The sequence below is a fragment of the Miscanthus floridulus genome, chromosome 17 (genome assembly GCF_019320115.1).
Source record: "Miscanthus floridulus cultivar M001 chromosome 17, ASM1932011v1, whole genome shotgun sequence".
NCBI classification, from domain to species: Eukaryota; Viridiplantae; Streptophyta; class Magnoliopsida; order Poales; family Poaceae; genus Miscanthus; species Miscanthus floridulus.
The window spans coordinates 57718936-57736769 of NC_089596.1; the positions used below are offsets into that span (position 1 = coordinate 57718936).

The 17834-nt window shown below is 43.5% G+C and overlaps 2 protein-coding genes across 2 annotated transcripts; both read left to right on the forward strand.

The window, feature by feature from the left end:
* The first annotated feature begins 555 nt into the window (after nucleotides 1–555).
* On the forward strand, nucleotides 556–9638 carry LOC136516800 (uncharacterized). The gene is made up of 6 exons (XM_066510287.1): nucleotides 556–802; nucleotides 1421–1500; nucleotides 2453–2637; nucleotides 2743–2940; nucleotides 9076–9135; nucleotides 9224–9638. The coding sequence occupies exons 2-6, from the start codon at nucleotides 1422–1424 to the stop codon at nucleotides 9374–9376; spliced, it is 675 nt and encodes a 224-aa protein (XP_066366384.1). The 5' UTR covers nucleotides 556–802; nucleotide 1421; the 3' UTR covers nucleotides 9377–9638.
* A 2993-nt stretch (nucleotides 9639–12631) lies between these two features.
* Nucleotides 12632–14444, forward strand: LOC136518541 (CBL-interacting protein kinase 22-like). The gene has a single exon (XM_066512215.1). The coding sequence runs from the start codon at nucleotides 12720–12722 to the stop codon at nucleotides 14037–14039; it is 1320 nt and encodes a 439-aa protein (XP_066368312.1). The 5' UTR covers nucleotides 12632–12719; the 3' UTR covers nucleotides 14040–14444.
* The last annotated feature ends 3390 nt before the right edge of the window (nucleotides 14445–17834 follow it).

Here is a 17834-nt window from a genome sequence, read left to right on the forward strand (position 1 = left end):
GCACCCTTGGCTGATACTTGCACATACATAGAGCCCAAGAACACAAACCACTAACTAAAACTTGCTTGAAATTGCATTTGGGTGAGATTTGAATTGCTTTTGTTGAGAGCATCTTGAGGCACCAAATGGCAGCCGTGGTGAAAAGGAATTTGAGAAAAAGAAAACCTGTTATGTGTAAATTGATTGACCAGCTTTGACTAATGTTAGCGTAGGACCATTTTTTATTACATTATCTGGCAGTCGTGTCAAAATCCTATTAAATTCTAAGAAATTTCGCTAAACTTTAAAATATTTATAGATTTTTTATTAAAATCATTACCAAATCCACGAAAATAATGTCTAAATCTTTGACGCTAAAATAGGAGTAAAATTAGAGAGGAATGTAACAAAGCAGAGGCAAAATGACATGTGCAGAATTATCTTTTCGTTCAAGAATTAACATAGTCAGGAGTTCACATAATAAGAGTAAACTCGGGGTTCAGTTTGAAAATGCAGCGGAAAAAAAATAATGTTTACAAAATATAAGGGTAAATTCACCGTAATACATTTCCTCGCCTGCGGCCGTGCATACTCTCTCCTTGCGGCGCTGCTGGCTCCGCCCGGTGTTGGGTCAACGTTCTCCCGTCCGGGCCGTCCCCGAGCGTAGTCTCTCTCTTTCTCGTGGTTCTCCCGTCCCCTCGCGTCCGATCTCTCTCTTCCTCTCGTGGCGAGCGGCGACGACTCGGCGACAGCCGCCGCCGCCGCCCTACGTCAGGTGCTCAGGTCTTGTTCGGGCCCTTCGCCGGAGACGGGCACCCAGCAGGTATGTCTACCCCTTCTCTTCCCCTAGCTTAGCTGCTTGTATTCGAATATGATGTTATTACAAGTGTAGTATACATGTAGTATTATGCCTACTAAATTCTATTCTTTTTGCCAAAAATCATCGAGAAAATAAAGTTTATTTGTTTAGATGCATATCTGGCATTGATGTATTTTCTAGTTATTTTGAATTGTCACTAGGTTTACATGAAAATTTGCACATAATGAAAGAACAAAGAAACAAAAACCAGCTGGAATGGATAACAGAGCCAACTGAACTTTTTTTTTTTTGAGCTCTCTTCAAAATTGATAATCTTATTATAGTCTCCTATGTTGTTGTTTGAGACCCAACTTCAAACAGTTTAATGAGCTGAGCCAAAACTGAATTTCATTCAAAATCTGCTACTTTTGATTTTGAAAGAAAAACAAGGGCAACCGGAACATTTTTTGGAACAAACCACCAGGTTTATTGTCCAGCGCTCAGATTTGTGACTGAAAGGAAATTGTTTACATCTTTTTTCTGGCTACCATTTATCATTTGCATTATCTGCTAGTGTAGTTACTAGTTAGCAAATATTGATAATGACATTGTTTACGGAATGGACTTTATTGTTACATGCAGAATGGACACAGGAGTTCAAGTTATGTTCATCATCAGTCTTGTGCTCTGGTCTACTACAAGCTCTGCTATGGATGATGCTGGTGCGTAATGTTTTATTGTATGCAATCATTTTTTTTTTTCTCGAACACATAGGAGAGCTGCGTATCATTATATTAAGAAGAAGAAAAGGAGTCTAAGAAGACTCAAAACACAAAACAAGCCCATTAGGGCATGAGTTTACATAAGTGATTAGCCAGGAAGACAAGAAACTTCAACTAGCGACCTAAGCTCCACACCACATTATGGCCAAATATGCATAAGACCTTTAGCCCCAGCCATACACCATAAATTTGCCTCATCCCTAATTTCTTTCACGAGAGCATTAACATTAGGTGTATGCAATCATGTGTCCAGTGCAAGTATTACATGACTTGTATTTATGTTTTATTCAATTTACTTAGAATTGAATTTTGGTCATGTGATAAAGGTAATTTAATGGGATTCTATATTTTAGGTTGTTTTTTTTAAAAAAAAAACAATGCAACACCACTACTGAATATTAACTGAGGCCCCTATTTCAGATGCAAATAGATGAGCAAAATCAAGAAAGGTGGACATTTATAGTTTTTACTATCCTGGCACTGTTCTCTCTTTCTCTGGCCTCAGCTGTATCCGTTGAAAGCTCCGATGGAATACCCCATAGTTTTTACTATCCTGGCGCTGTTCTCCCTTTTCTGTTCTGTGTTCTCATATTTATCAAACTTTATGGTTTTGCATTGTTTATGCATATTTGAAAGGGAATCGGAAGATGACAATTTAGATCAGATACTCTGAAAATCCTAGTGGGTAATTTGCATATATTTATATTAAATACCAAAAACTTAATAACTGAATCTTAAGCAACTGCTTTGTTTCGGTATTTAGTGAGCAATAGTACATTACCTACATTGCTTTCACTGTGCTTTTATTCTGTTGTACTAAATGCCATATCTCTGTTATTTATCCCTTTTTCAAAGTATCTTGACATTTCTCACTGATTTTCTCTCATTCTAGCTGCTACAAGGATTCCAAATGTGGGCACATTATCTCTGTCAATGAAGGAAAATCTGCAATTATGCCAACTTTGTGAGGAGTTTGCATCAGAAGTCCTGTTCTATCTAAATGAAAATGAGACCCAGATTGAAATCATTGATACACTACACCAAGCTTGTTCAAAGTTTCGCTCTTTTAAGCTAGAAGTATTGTTGTTTTACCTTAAATACTTTGCATGCTAAATATTTGTGCTGTATTCTAAAAGCTGGCATTTCATATGTAATATATGCTTCTACATGGACTCCTGACAGTGCACGAGTTTGGTGGATTATTATGCCCCTCTTTTCTTCACAAAAATTGCTTCATTAAGCCCTGAAGAATTTTGTGCATCATTAAGTTTTTGCGGGGAGGTAACATTCATTCGTCTTCCAAGACATGAAGATACTTGCACCCTTTGCCATGAGGTTGTCGATGAGATTGTTACTAATCTTGAAGATCCAGACATGGAGGTATTTGTTTGTTACACTTTCATCATTTCAATTTATTCTAATCAATGGTTTGTGCCTATTTTTTTTACATTGTGTTCTTTAATCGTAAGGATTCAAGTTACCTTTCCTCTGAATATTTTTTGTTCAATTACTCAGAGCTTATCACATTTATATTAAATTGACTACAATGGATGTTATGAATAGGTTCTTTATCTAGGTGTTTGTGTCATTCTGAAACATACTTTAGTGGGGTATCCACATTTAGCAAGGGCTTTGTGTTCTTTAATCGTAAGGATTCAAGTTACCTTTCCTCTGAATATTTTTTGTTCAATTACTCAGAGCTTATCACATTTATATTAAATTGACTACAATGGATGTTATGAATAGGTTCTTTATCTAGGTGTTTGTGTCATTCTGAAACATACTTTAGTGGGGTATCCACATTTAGCAAGGGCTAAGGCACTTAAAGGTAACTTCTGCTAGGTGATGAGATCATGAGGTATTTCGATAGGAATTGGACCATGTAATTTGCTATATTTTAGACATTTTTAGGTGGCGTTTTGATGGAGTGTGGGTTTGGGATAGGGATACGAAGGGGGTTATAATTTGGTGGGTTTGAGATAGGGATAGAAATTATTTATACCAGTCTCTTGTTTGGATATAACAGGTTTGGGTTTGGGTTTGACTCAACCAAAGAAATACGCAAAAAAAAGAGACTTCCGTCAGCTTGTGGCCACATTCGGTTGCTTGCTTTCACCTACATCCATCCTTATCCACACGCCGCCAGGCGCGAGGCCAACGGCAGTTCTTGGCGGGGAGCAGGTGCGACCGCCTTGCGTCCTCCTCGCAGCGTTAGGATCGAGCTGCTGCTGCTATACCTCAGTGTTGGTGAGGCCTCGGCGACCTCATTGCTTAACAAGCTCTGTCTCCAGCCTCGTTGTTGTCCGATGGCGCGCAGGTGGCTCTAGCTTCGTCGTCCTCTGGCGGCACGCTGCTGGGCTCCAGCTTCGTCGTCCTCCCGTGGCGCGCTGGTGGGCTCCAGCTTCATCGTTCTCCGGTGGCACACAGGTGGCTTTAGCTTCGTCATCCTCCGGTGGCGCACAGGTGCGCGCCAGCTTCATGTCCTCCGGTGGCGTGCAGGTGCGCTCCAGCTTCGCGTCCACCAGTGCCCGTTCCATTGTTTCCCGATGGTAACCCACCTATCTGGCCGGGATGAAATCGTCAGGATATAGCTGAATCTTTTCCCGTTCCCAATCCAGATTTATTTCCCTTTAACTCCATCCAAGCACTGGATACATTCTATCCCATTCTTGATTTCCCTATCCCAGACCCCATTTCCCATTTGCCATATATATTGTGTATAAGTTGAATTTGATTCATTAGGAGTTAGGCACTATTAGGGTGCTGTAAAACTAGTAAAAATATTCGCATTTCTAGCACTGAAGTTGAGTGGGCATGTACATGATGGAGGCCTTTATACACAAAGTCAGGCAAATACAAGCTTTTGCATTGCAATGGTCATACCGTCGCTCCATTCAAGCATTCTAGATTGCCGATCATTGAACTTTCTTGTGTTGTTATTAATTTATTATCCATCTTCAAATAGCCTATCAGAACATGTTGGAATATGCCTAAATTATAGAATGTTGAACTAGATATACATCAGGAAAATTCTTTTTTTTTCTCAAACTACGCAGGAGAGCTGCGCGTCATTTCATTATGAAAGAAGTGAACAAATACAGAAGATTAGGGGAGACCCCCCAACTAGGTTATCAAGTCGTTTGACTAATCGCAATTAGTCGTGATTAGTCGGGCTAATCGTTGCCATGGTGATCAGCTATGCACTACGATTAGTCACGATTAGTCGCGATTAATCGTGATTAGTCGGGCTGATCGTTGCCATGGCGACTAGGATCGATTAGAGGATTTGAAAACATTGCCCCCCAATCCTTGCACACTAACACACCCATCAAAACAGAAAACAAAATTAACACAAAAAAATCGCAGACTTGACTGGTAGCCACAGCGCCTAAGTGCCCAGCATAAGCGACCTAGTGAGGAGCTCCTGGAGCTTTGAGGCCCCAGCCATATACCACAAGGAGCTCTCATTCGCGACTGTTTGGAGTAGTATCTGGATGCTTGGACGTATTCCTTCAAACACGTAGGAGTTGCGGTGCTTCCAAATCTCCCTGGCCACAAGTATGATGAGAGAGTTCAAACCTTTCTGCATATCTTTTGGCACTTCCCAGATGGTGTTGCACCACCAGGCCAGGAAACTAGAGGACTCAACCGTGGGCAAATCGACGACCAGGTTCAAGTATTGGAAAATGAAGAACCAAACCTGATGCGTGAACACGCATGATAAAAGAAGGTGCTGGGCTGTTTCCTGTGCCTGCTCACACAGAGGACAGGCGTCTGGTGTTGCAGCCCGCGCTTGGCTGGGCGATCAGCTGTCCAGATCCTTCCTTTTAATGCCAACCAAATGAAGAATTTGCTGCGTAGAGGTGCCCAGCTGCGCCAGATTCTTCGCCATGCTGCAAATTTTATGGAACCAACAAAGAAGGCCTCATAAGCGGACTTGCTCCTATGGGTGTGTTTGGTTCCCTGGCTTGCCTCTAGCCTGGCTAGCCATCTAAGCCAGGGCAGCCTTAGCCTGCTCCAACCAAGCCAATTCCCAATTGTTTGGTTGTCCGCATTGTATAAGCCTGGCTAGACACAGGTTTGTTTGGTTGGTTGGCTTCCTTTGCATACAGTCACCTCTTCTTTGAGCTGGTGAGTTCACCCTTTTGAGGCATTTTGTCGAACAGGTGGTGGGCATGCTCGTCTGCGCAGCACCAACGAGCACCTCCACGCCCACCTCTCTCCTCCCCGCGGCCGTCGAGCTCCTCACGGTCGCACCGCCCGGGGAGCACACCACCGTGCCCACTTCGCTCCTCTGTGCGGCCGTCGCGGCGCACCAATCGCCTTCCTCTTGCGCCCCTCACTCATTCTTCACCGTCCTCCTTTGTGCGCACATGCTGGGTCGTCTTCAACTGCATCGGCTGCACACGTGCTCAGGCCGAGACTACCTCCAACCTTGACGTTGCACTCGTGTTCATCTCCGGCAAGGAGTTTGTGGTGCACCTCCATCTAATTTTTCACCGCTGCTAGAAAATTGATGCTAAGTATTTAGCCCATGGCGCTCGGTCTCCATGGCCCTCGCAGTGCTCCTCCTCTGCCCCCTTGCCATGGTCGCGGCTGCTGCTTGCCATGGCCGTGCGAGCCCCTGAGCGCAACACCGGCGGCGGCGGGGAGCGGCGCGAGCCCACACCTGCGGTGGAGGGGAGCGGCGCGAGCCTGCACCGGCGGTCGTGGCCTGGCAGGGAGCTGCACGAGGGAGAAGATGGCGGTGGCTTGATTCAACACGGTGCGTCGCCAAGCCTGGCTACCCTAGAACGACCATCCCCTGCGTTTCCACTAAGCCTGGCTAAAGGGGTCTCCATGCATTAGCTAAGCCAGGCTACGGGTACCAAACAGGCAACTAAACATATTTTGGGTGCATCCAGGAAGCCTGGTTGGGGGCTAAGCCACCCAACCGAACAGCCCCTATGTGTACCATTTTGGGTCTGCTTCCATCGAAAATGATCCTGAACTTCCTGTTGCAAGACCACTCTATCCAACAAGTCCCAAATCCTAAGACAGTCCATTAGAACTGGGACAATGAGAGCCCCTTGTATTTCAGACACCCAAGCCCTATTATTTAGAGCTTGTGCTACTGTCCTTGATCTCACCACCCTTTTGTGGACAGTTTTATAAAGGTTGGGAGTTATTTCTGCCACAGTGTTGCCATTTATCTCACCACCCAAGGTCTTGATGGATCTGTTTTCTGTGCCCATAGCCAGAGGATCCAAAGTGCCCAACCAAAATATTCCAGATTGTGAATGCTCAGCCCTCCATATTCAAAGGGCCTCTGAACCTTTTCCCAGGCTACCAGGCAATTTCCTCCATTAGACTTTTCCTGTCCTTTCCATAGAAATCCCCTACGTTTCTTGTCGATGGCTCTAATCACCCATTTGGGAAGATCCACCGCAATCAGTAGGTAAATTACAGTGGCTGTCAGGACTACCCGTGTCAAAACCAAACGGCATGCTCTGTTCATCAGTGAAGCTTTCCAACCTGGTAGATGGTCCACAACCTTGTCAATGAAGGGCTGGAACACCTCCTTAGTTGGCTTTCTCAAGGTCAGCGGCAAACCCAAATAGGTACATGGAAAATCTTTGATTGCACAGGCCAAAATATCAGAGGTATGCTGCAAGTCTTCATCTGAGCAATGAATTGGGGAGGAAGAGCTTTTTGAAAAATTGGTATGAAGTCCAGAAGCTTGACCGAACAGATCCAACACCTGCCTCATAACTAGGAGGTCAGAGCTGCTGGGCCGTAGAAAAAATAACTGCATCATCCGCGTAGAAAGAAACCCGGTGCCTGACCTGCTGGACTGCCAAAGGTTGCAGGAGATTCTCACTAGTGGCAAATTTAATCAGAGAGTTTAACACATCCATTACCAAGATGAAGAGCATGGGGGAAAGAGGGTCCCCTTGCCTGAGGCCCTTTTGATGGAAAAAACCTGCACCTGGCTCCCCATTGACCAGCACTTGAGTAGAGGAGGTGGACAGGATCAGGCATAAAAGGTTACACCACTGCTGCCCAAAACCAAGATGGTGCAGGACCACCAGAAGAAAAGGTCATGAAACTGAATCGAAAGCTTTAGAGATGTCTAGCTTGAGTTTCACAAGTTCGGGAATGATGATGGGACAAAATTTGGATTGTTGGGACTACATCACCTTTTTGGTTTACTGAGACACTGAGACTTTTGGAGGACTGTTGGTACTCCTGAGTTCTGACTATAAATTTGGACTTGTAACTTATGCAGATATAGTGCACTACGGTTATCTAGTAATAATATGTTTGTGCTGTATCATGTCAAGTCCAAATTTTTCCCATGGATATCAAAATCACGAATGCCAATTTTCCATTGTTCACATGCAGTTCGTCACGGTTAGCTGCCAGTGAGTTTGCTATGGTGTTGCTTCTGTATAAGGATCTAACTCATTATCTGGCCCAACTGCTAGTTAATACTGGGGATATAACTCATTAGGTGGACCAAAAGGGAACCGATGTACAGTTTGGGCATATGCTTTGCAGGTCCAAATCGCATGGGAATCACTGACCATTCTGATTTGCTCATTTTTCTTTCATCCATCTGAATCAAGCTATGTTGATTGCGATGGATCATTCTCTCAGTTTAATTGCTTTGAATGCTAGTCAATTGGACTGGCATGTTCATGCATGGTTAGAGTTTGGTATCAACAACTGCACGATAGGATGAGCTGGTTTGTGAATTAAACTCATTATATGTTGCCTGGGCCAATAATCCAATTTAACATCTGGTGAATATGATTCAAAATAAATTGACATGTTGCCTACCAACAAATCGATGAAGTGAAATCTATCCAGTTTGTACTTGGCTGCTGAACTTGCATGTGACTTTCTGATTATGTTCAGCATGTTGCATTTGACTTATATGTGCATGCGTTCATTTTCCTTTTCTGTGGTGGGAATGTATCTGATATTTGCTCAATCAAGCAACCACAATATTTGAAATGGGCTCAATCCACCCTCCTAAGAAATCTTGGGTGTGTGGTGTCTCTTTCCTAACTCTAATTATGTTGTTTTACAGCATTAGATTTTTTTTAAATACGAAATTCTGATCTTTTGGGAAACAGTGAAAACATTGGCATATTTTGACTCGACATACCTGATTGTTTTGCACTACTGTTTCTGACTAAACAATACTGAGGTTACCTGGACAGTGGCATTTTGTGCTGTGTTACTGATGACAAATATTAATATTTCATAAATAGCATTGACCCTGCCTATCCCCACAACTTTCTTTGTATGTTGATTCCCTGTACAGTAGGGTTCTACTGTTTTCCCTGTAAAAATAAATTTATCGATATTTCAACAGCAGATGCAATATGGAGTTTTGTTAATTTTGGGCTGGTAGGTCCATATGTCATACTACTTTCTTGTTTTTACTGATTATTAGCAATTTTTGGCCAATTTGTTTTTTTCCCAAAGAACAAAGCCTTATGCCATGATGCTGTTTACTGTTGACAGCTTAAGATAATTGAGATACTTCTGAAAGGATGCAATAATGCAGAGAATTTTGTACAAAAGGTAAAGCTTACAATTGAGCTAAATGTATTATTATTAATGCAATAATGCATTATAATTATTTCTGAACCGTGCCACTTCTCCAAATCAGTGCAAGAGGTTGATAATCCAAAATGCACCTATCATAATGGAGCATATTAAGAGGTTCCTCGAGAAGAGAGATTTCTGCAATTCTATCCATGTGTGTGGTGGTAAATCTGTTCGTGCTGGATCACAAGTCCTCAGAAGGCTTTCTTCAGCGTGAAGTCCTGAACTTGCACGAACAGTTATGTTCATGCAACAGATATTAGTGTAAAAAGAAGTCCAAGCGCTATGTGAGTCCCGTGTGACATCGACTGTACAAAATTGGCTGTGTTCATGTTAAAGGAAAACAAAACTGAGATACGAACCTCTGCTGTTTATGGGTCATGAGCAGGGTGTATATTTGAGCTGTATATCATTATACCTTCGACATCATGTTGCTCCATATTTACATGTAATAGTGTTTGGTAACTTTGGAGCAGTAATCAGCCTGATCTTTCTTGATGTAATGCAGGGTTATGCGCCTAAAGCTTCATGAATTCAGTTATAATAATGTGAGCATCAATATCTGGCTTTTTACGTCACAAATCATTTCTACTCATTTCTCACACAAACCCAAGCTTCAAAGCCACAGGTTCTTTATGCAAAGATTTGAGGGTAATCTGGTCACTTAATTTTCGCAGCTTGGCATCACAAACTTATCAATTACTTACAGAGTAGCCGTTTAAAAATTGTATACCCGTCCAGTCAAATTTTAGATGGAATAGCCAACGGTCGTTTTCAGGCGTCAAATAATGTCGCTCCACCATTATTGTTACTTGTTTATTTGGTATTTGTTTTTTCTTGCCACTCTCGTCCGCTGCCACCCGTATTTAGATAAGGCCTTCCGTGTCATAGGTTGCGGCTGCGACGTACTCCTCATGATAAGAACGGGAAGCTATTATTGTACTGGCACGTGCCTGATATATCCGTTGTGTTATCAGCATGGCCGGCCACAAAGTCCTGAAAAGACGGTCAATCATATATATACCATCATTCTACATGGCTCAAATGAAACCAAGATGCGTGATATATGAAAAAAAAAGCTCAGAGCTTCCTAAAACACTTAGACGTTGTTTGGATGCCTATGTATTCACATCAGTCCACATATGTTGAGGTGGATTGGGTGAAAATATTAATCTCCACCCCATCCACCTCAACACATGTGATAGAGCAGGTAAATACGTAAGCATCCAAATAAGCCCTTAATTGAGTTAGACTTATTTTCAAATGCTAAAGGAACGTAAAACACTTGACATAATTTTATTTTTGAAAATATAAAAGGATGACAAATGGCAATGAAAATATACTACTAATTTTTTTTAATACAACCAAGCATCTAAACCATTGGGTAGTGTAGTATTGTAGTCAAATGTTATATAGGAGTAAATGATTATAAGCAGTGTTCTTTAATGAGATTAGAATTCACATATTTCCTTCTATATAAATACAAGAGTAAATTGTGTCCACCATACAACAACTTGTCAGGTAAGTGTAGATTGGTCCTAACTGGTAAAGTGCTCAAATGAGTACAGCACCTTGGCAAATTGTTGGCAAATTGGAGCATATTCGGTCCAAACATTGCTAATATAGTAAAATCCTTATTCACCGGTTAGACACAAGAATTAATGGATAATTCAGCCAATATGAACTTCTCAAATCAAACCTGAACCAATACTAGATTGGTTGCAATTTACAAAAGATGATCACATCTGCACTAAAAAATTTCAACCTTCTATTTGGAAAAGATATAATATTTTCATCTAGCCTACTTATTAACCAAATTGAGTATCAATACTTATATGGTAGACCATGGCCAAAATTTTATCAATACCCTATGCTATCACTCCAGTATGGACAACAAATTATTGATCACCTTTCTGTGAAAGCACAAACTTGTACGATCATAATGTTGCTAAAAAACAGAGGAACACCATGGTTCTAGTCCTATAAATTTTATGAAATTATATTAGTATAAACCAGATTCATGCTGTAAACTAGTGATCGTTCTCGTGTGAAAATCCACCTTATTAGCGGCATCAACTTGTCGATTGACGTCGTGGAACACATGCTCCGTGATGTCTGTCTTATACTTGCCAAAACCATCTTCAACAATTCCACACTAACCTCAGGTATAATAAACGTGCCGCAAACCTACCATTAACCCTAGCGTCTAATATGTGAGTACATATTTTATCACACTAGCAGCGTTTATGTCACATATACACTAATTTGAGCAGTTTTACTTAGTTGTTGGACTAATCTTCACCCACCTGCTAAATTATTGTATGGTTAAGTAATTTACTGATCTAGAGATACAAGAGTACGATGTAGTGGAAGACCATTTTAGCCTAATAAGCCCCTCACAGGTCACGGTGGTCCCGCCACGCTGCAGCATGTGCGACGGTTCATTAGTGCGAATGGAATTGCGTTGTGAATCTTGCAACTGATTGCCCATCCATCGACGTGGACTTGGCATCGTGCGTGTCACTTGACGTGCACCTGCTAGCGAATCTCCGCTGGACCAAACACCAATAATGCACTTCTCTATGCATTGGGTCGCCGTCAAGGCAAAAGCACACTACTGGTGATGGCAGGGATGGCTTGGATGTGGAAAATACCTCAGATAATTTGTGTATAAAATAGCACACAAATGATGATAGTACTGAACTGAACATTGAGAGTGTATCTATATGACTATATCCCACTACCTATGTTCGTATCAGTATATATATGTCGATTCATATCCTCTATCTGTATTGATCTCTATCACAATAGTATGCTGATTGATCAATGGCAAAATCAGTGTCACTAAGAAGCTACCAAATGAAAGGTGTAAAGCCCTCTTCAGAAGTTTCTTTGGCCAAGTTATTCTAAGGGCAAAGAAAATGTACCTCCCTGCAATCAGTTTATGGCTAGAGCAGACATTGTAATTGCCCTTCTCTGTTTCTTTTTTTGTTTCTTGAGCTTCAGCTCCCCTTTTTGTTGCTGTTTTTGTTTCTGTTTTGTTTGGACCTCCTTTTTAAATATATTTTCAGCAGGGGCGTAAGCCCCTCCTGTTCCTAAAAAAAATCAGTGTCATTACATACACCCTCCAACGTTAATACTAATGTAAAAATGAAGTACAACTTTTGCGGAGTTTGTTAGCATCCTTTTGACATTTGCACCTCCACATTTCATCTTATAATGGTTCACAAAAATTAATCATCTTATAAATATGAATAAGCGGAGAATATACACTACAGTATCGGTCTATCACTATATAGCTACACGTGTTCTTAAAAACGACACAGCATCCATGTCAATGTCATCATATATAGAAGATCAACAATCTTTTAGGGATTCATCCAGGACACTAGATGCTTGTAAAACACTAGACGCTTGTATAAACACGGCTACTTATCAAACCAAGAATCCAAGGTACAAGCACACCTTTCATTGGAAGGCGAGGTTGAAGTTCCAACAAACTCCACTACCATTTCTTCCAAAGCCGGCTAAGCGCGCGTTCAGCCTCCGCTTCACCGGAGATGCCACCGGAACCGGACGACTCATCGGTGGCCTCTATCGCCGCGGCAGAAAGCTACACGAAGGTCCTTCAGGGCAGGTACGAGCTCGGCCGCGTCCTCGGCCGGGGCGCCTCGTCTAAGGTCTACCACGCGCGCGACGTCCGCTCGGGAGTCTACGTCGCCGTCAAGGCTGTCCGGAAGCCGCACCACCCGTGCTCGCCAGAGGACGCCGCGGCAGCGCGCCGGTCTGTGGAGCGGGAGCTCGCCGCGCTCCGCCGCGTCCAGGGCCACCCACACGTCGTGCGCCTCCTCGACGTCCTGGCCTCCCGCTCCACCGTGTACCTCGTGCTGGACCTCGCACGCGGCGGCAGCGTCCAATCCGCGCTGGAGGATAGGGGACGATCCGAGGAGCCCGCCGCCTGCCGGCTCTTTGGGCAGCTCGTCTCTGCGCTGGAGCACGCGCACGCGCGCGGTGTGTTCCACCGGGACGTGAAGCCGGAGAACCTGCTCCTGGACGAGCGCGGCGGACTCAAGCTCACCGACTTCGGGCTTTGCGCCTTCGCTAACCGCCAGCTCGGTGCCGACGGGCTCACGGCCACGGCCTGTGGGTCCCCTGCCTACGTCGCTCCGGAGATCCTCCTCAAGAAGCGCTACGACCCCGGCAAGGCCGACGTGTGGTCATGCGGCGTCGTGCTGTTCTCGCTCACCGCCGGCTACCTACCGTTCAACGACGGCAACCTCATGGGCATGTACCGCAAGATTTGCTCGGGGAAGTTCCGGTGCCCCAAGTGGTTCTCCTCGGAGCTCCGGTCCCTCATCGGGAGGATGCTGGATCCGGAGCCTGATAGACGCATAAAGGTTGGTGAAATCTTAAGCCACCCTTGGTTACAGCAAGATGGCATGTCCATCCCAGTTCCAGTTGCTTCTTCTTGTCATCCTACACCTGAGGTGGTGAAATGGGAAGCAGAATCAGAGCTGGCAAGGGAGATGAATGCATTTGGTATCCTTACATTCGCGTCAGGGTGTGACCTGAGCGGCTTGATCGGGACTTTGCCAGATAGGGCTCGATTTGTTGTATCGAGTTCGAGTATAAATGCCAGGTCAATCTTGGACAAAGTTGAGGAGCTAGGGCGTGAAGAAGGGTTCAGGATGAGGAGGAAGGAAGAGGCAGGGTTTGGAGGGATTCTATTTGAAGCAATGGACGGGAAATTCGTCGCGCAAGCAAGTGTTCATCTGCTGCACGAGGAAATGTTGCTTGTTGAGGTTGAAAGAGCTAGCAACGAAGAGGTACCAAAATTTTGGGAGAAACTTCAGTCAAATCTTAAATTCTCAGCAAACTGAAGATCAAGATTGTCTATTGGAATAAGTTCGTTCAAGAGCTCCATCCTCTTGCCAATTGCCGTTCCTCCACATAAGAAGACACTGATTTGATACTGATCGCATCAGTATGGATGAGATGGCTATTGACCAAATTTGTAGCAGAAATTGATCAAATTTGGAGCAGAAATTACCTGTGGTACAGGACTCTGTTGTAAAACCCTAGCTATGGCCTTGTTTGGCTGCGCTCCTATCCACATCAATCCATATATACCGGAGTCTAAAATTAACTAATTTTTACCTCTATCCACTTCAACAGCTATGGAGTAAAGTGAATACGAGTGCAGCCAAAGAAGCCCTAAGAAAATAAACATATGACACCTTTAGCACAGCTTCCTAACTTCACATGAATGATGAACATATTTTGTCCACCATTTTAGAATATTTATTAATACTCAAATATCATCATGCTTTCCTAGTAATTCCATTATGTTCTAGTTCTACCATATGTGAAAATTACAGAGGAGCCTTGCTATTCAAAATTTATAATAGAACGAACGCAGCACAAATAGAATGACTATAGAATGCTATGTAAGTTGTCGTCCCCATTCTTAATGCAGGTGTCCTCGGCTGAGCCTGGGCCTCGTGTTTCATAAAACATGGAACAAAAGAAAAATCTACAACCATGTCTCTGTCTTAAAGAGCAAAAGCAATAGACCTAGTTACCCGAGCTATTTTCTACGTCAACTTTAGAGGCACTATCTGCGTTGCCGTACATTACAAACTGTGCCATTTAGGTGTGCATCACTGGTACAATTGAGTTCAGTAGTGATGGTTCCAGACCTATTTCTACTAGCGTTTAGGGCCATGGCCCCGTTCGGCTTATCCAGACACTTGCTTGTTCGGCTTGTTTTTTTAGCCGGAACAGTGCTTTTCTATCACAACAATTCAGCCAGAACAATGTTTTTCAGCCAAGTTTCAGCAAGCCGAACGGGCCCATATCTAGTGTGAAAGGCTAGTGAAAATTGCAAACATTAATGCGCCTACTTGAGATGTGCAAGTGTTAATGCATTTACACAGGCGGTTTGCTTAACCCAACCACTAGTGTAAAATAGATTTACACTAGCTGTTCACCTAAGTCAACTGCCAGTGTGAACCCATTGATATAGGCGGTTGGTTTATGTGAACCGCCAGTGAATATGTTTTTACACAGGCGGTTTACCTAAAAGAGCCACCTCTAGAAAATGTTTTCTAGAGGCTATATAGTAGCATAACCGCTAGTGAATTGTTTTTAAAATTTTTAAATTTGGCACCATATATTTTCCGCCAGTGAATTATTTTGCAGCCTCTAATAGTAGCAGCATCTTCTTTTGCAGCCTCAGTCGCTTTCGATGACACTGCATCTTCTGCTTCCGCTGCCCCCTTGGTGCCACTGGAAAGTTCGAGCGACAACCACGGGTGGGCGCCAATGTTATTCTATACCGAAGTCTTCAAACACCGGAGAGCCGCCGAACTATGAATAACACTGGGAAGTAGCGAAGCTATAACAAAAGTGGGGCAAAGGAAGATAGCGAAACTTGTAAAAGCAATCATGGAACCGTCATCCATCCTCTTACGCTGTTGTTCGAGGGAGCACTATTTATAGGCCTCCTCTTGCATTACAAAAGACTGTCATGCCCCCACTCTAGTCAAGTCACAACAATCAAAAGGGGATCCAAGTACCCACGGCCACGGGGACCACACAAACTGGCTTCGCTCGGGAGCTGCCGTGAACCGCCTTCGCATAAGGGGAAACCCTGCCATTTCGAACTCCTACTTCGTCAATCCTACCCTTGCCTCCCCGCATTTTGGCTCGAGCGAATGGTCCCCGTTGTGCGAGTGAGTGTTGCTCCTTGCCATTCTGGGGAAACTCCGCCGACGCCCTGCGAAGCTTGGCGAAATCATGCGACGTGCAAAATCAAATCAATGGCAAAAAGTGTGGAACGCCGTGGGGCGAGGGGATCTCGACGAATAGGACCCTGCCCAACACTAAGGGTAGGCTACCATAAAAAGTTTACTGCAGTTGGACTACATAAGCAGGCTCTATTAATAAAACACAAAAAAACCCTAGATTTACTATTGCAACCAATATTTTGTTCTTAAGCATAGTGTTTTATATAGGGAATGCATAGATTATATTATCATGAGTCCAAAAAATTGATTTTTTTTTATTTTACGATATTTATTTGATTTTATATTGATTTTGCATGATCTCAATTTAATTGAAATTGGAAAAAGAAAAAGAAAACATAAATGAAAAAGGTTGTCCTGGGCTTGTTCATAGGCTCGGCCCAGGCCCAGCGGACGAAGCACCCGACCTGGAGTTGCAAATATTTCGTTAGGAACCCGATCTAATTCAAAATTCATCAAACTCCTTTCCCTTCCAATGATTCCACAGCCGTTTCGAACAGCTACGTCCGAGTTGCGCTTGCGGGCTGCGGCATAGATAGATGTAGCGCGGCTCTATCCTTGCCCTATGCCGGCAGCCACGAGCTGACGAGCAGTACCTAGGAGGGATGCAGGAAGCCAGGAGGTAGCAGAATTGGACCTCCATAATTGCAGGTGATTTTCTAATCTAATTTAGACATGGAAGCCGATGGCTTGCTCTTCTCGTTCTCGCTCTTAACTCCTCTTCTTGTTCTAAGTTAAACATCAAATCCATGATATCCGGAAAGGGTAAGTGGAGGTCATTCACTCATCAACTGGCCAACGACTTGCTTACCGAAGACAAAAGGTGTTTTGGGAATTCTGGACTTGGAAAGATTTACTAGAGCTCTGAGGCTTAGATGGCTATGGTTTCAGTGGAAACAAAAGCAAAGAGCTTGGAACAGATTGGATGTACCTTGTGACAAAGCTGACCGGGATCTCTTTTATGCATCGACATTAGTTACCACTGGGGATGGAAGGACGGCCCCCTTCTGGTCATCGAGCTGGATTAACGGAACCTCGCCAAAGGTCATAGTACCTCTATTGTATGAGAAGTCGAAAAGAAAAAAAGATTACAGTACGGCAGGCAGTAACAGATAACAAATGGATTGATCACATCTATCCACCGATATCACAAGAAGAATTAAGACAGTTCGTTAGACTTTGGGAGGCGGTACGAGATACTACTCTCGATGATACAATAGATGATAGTATTACTTGGAGATGGACAGCAGATGGAGAGTATACCACACGCAGCGCCTATCAGATTCAGTTCATTGGAGTTTTTAGCAAGATCAAGTTAACTCCTATTTGGAAGGCCAAAGCAGAGCACAAGTGTCGTTTTTTCGCGTGAACCTTAATGCATAAGAAGATCCTCACTGCAAACAACTTGTTCAAACGTGGATGGACTGATGACAACGACCTTGATTGCAAGCTCTGCGGGAATGATTCAGAAACTCCAATACACCTGTGCAAGGACTGCCCTTTCACCAAGGAGACTTGGGGCATCCTGAGAAGATGGTTCAACTTGTCGGTTCTGGATTCAATTAGTGATTCAGGCACATTATACGCCTATTGGTGGAGATGCAGGCGAAAAATCGAAAGGCAACAGAGAGGAGACGTGGACGGAATTTTTATCTATTTGTGGTGGAATATATGGAAGGAAAGGAATAGAAGGATTTTCGAACAACAAAGCCTCAATCCAGCACAAGTGGCTTCTCTCTGCAAGGATGATATAATGCAATATGAGTTGGCTTTCGCTCTACAGCATGAAGCCACTCATCCTGACTAGTGGCAATTTTCCACTTAGGCAGTTTTCTGCTTTCAGTTTGTCTTTGTGGTCGCAGATCGCCT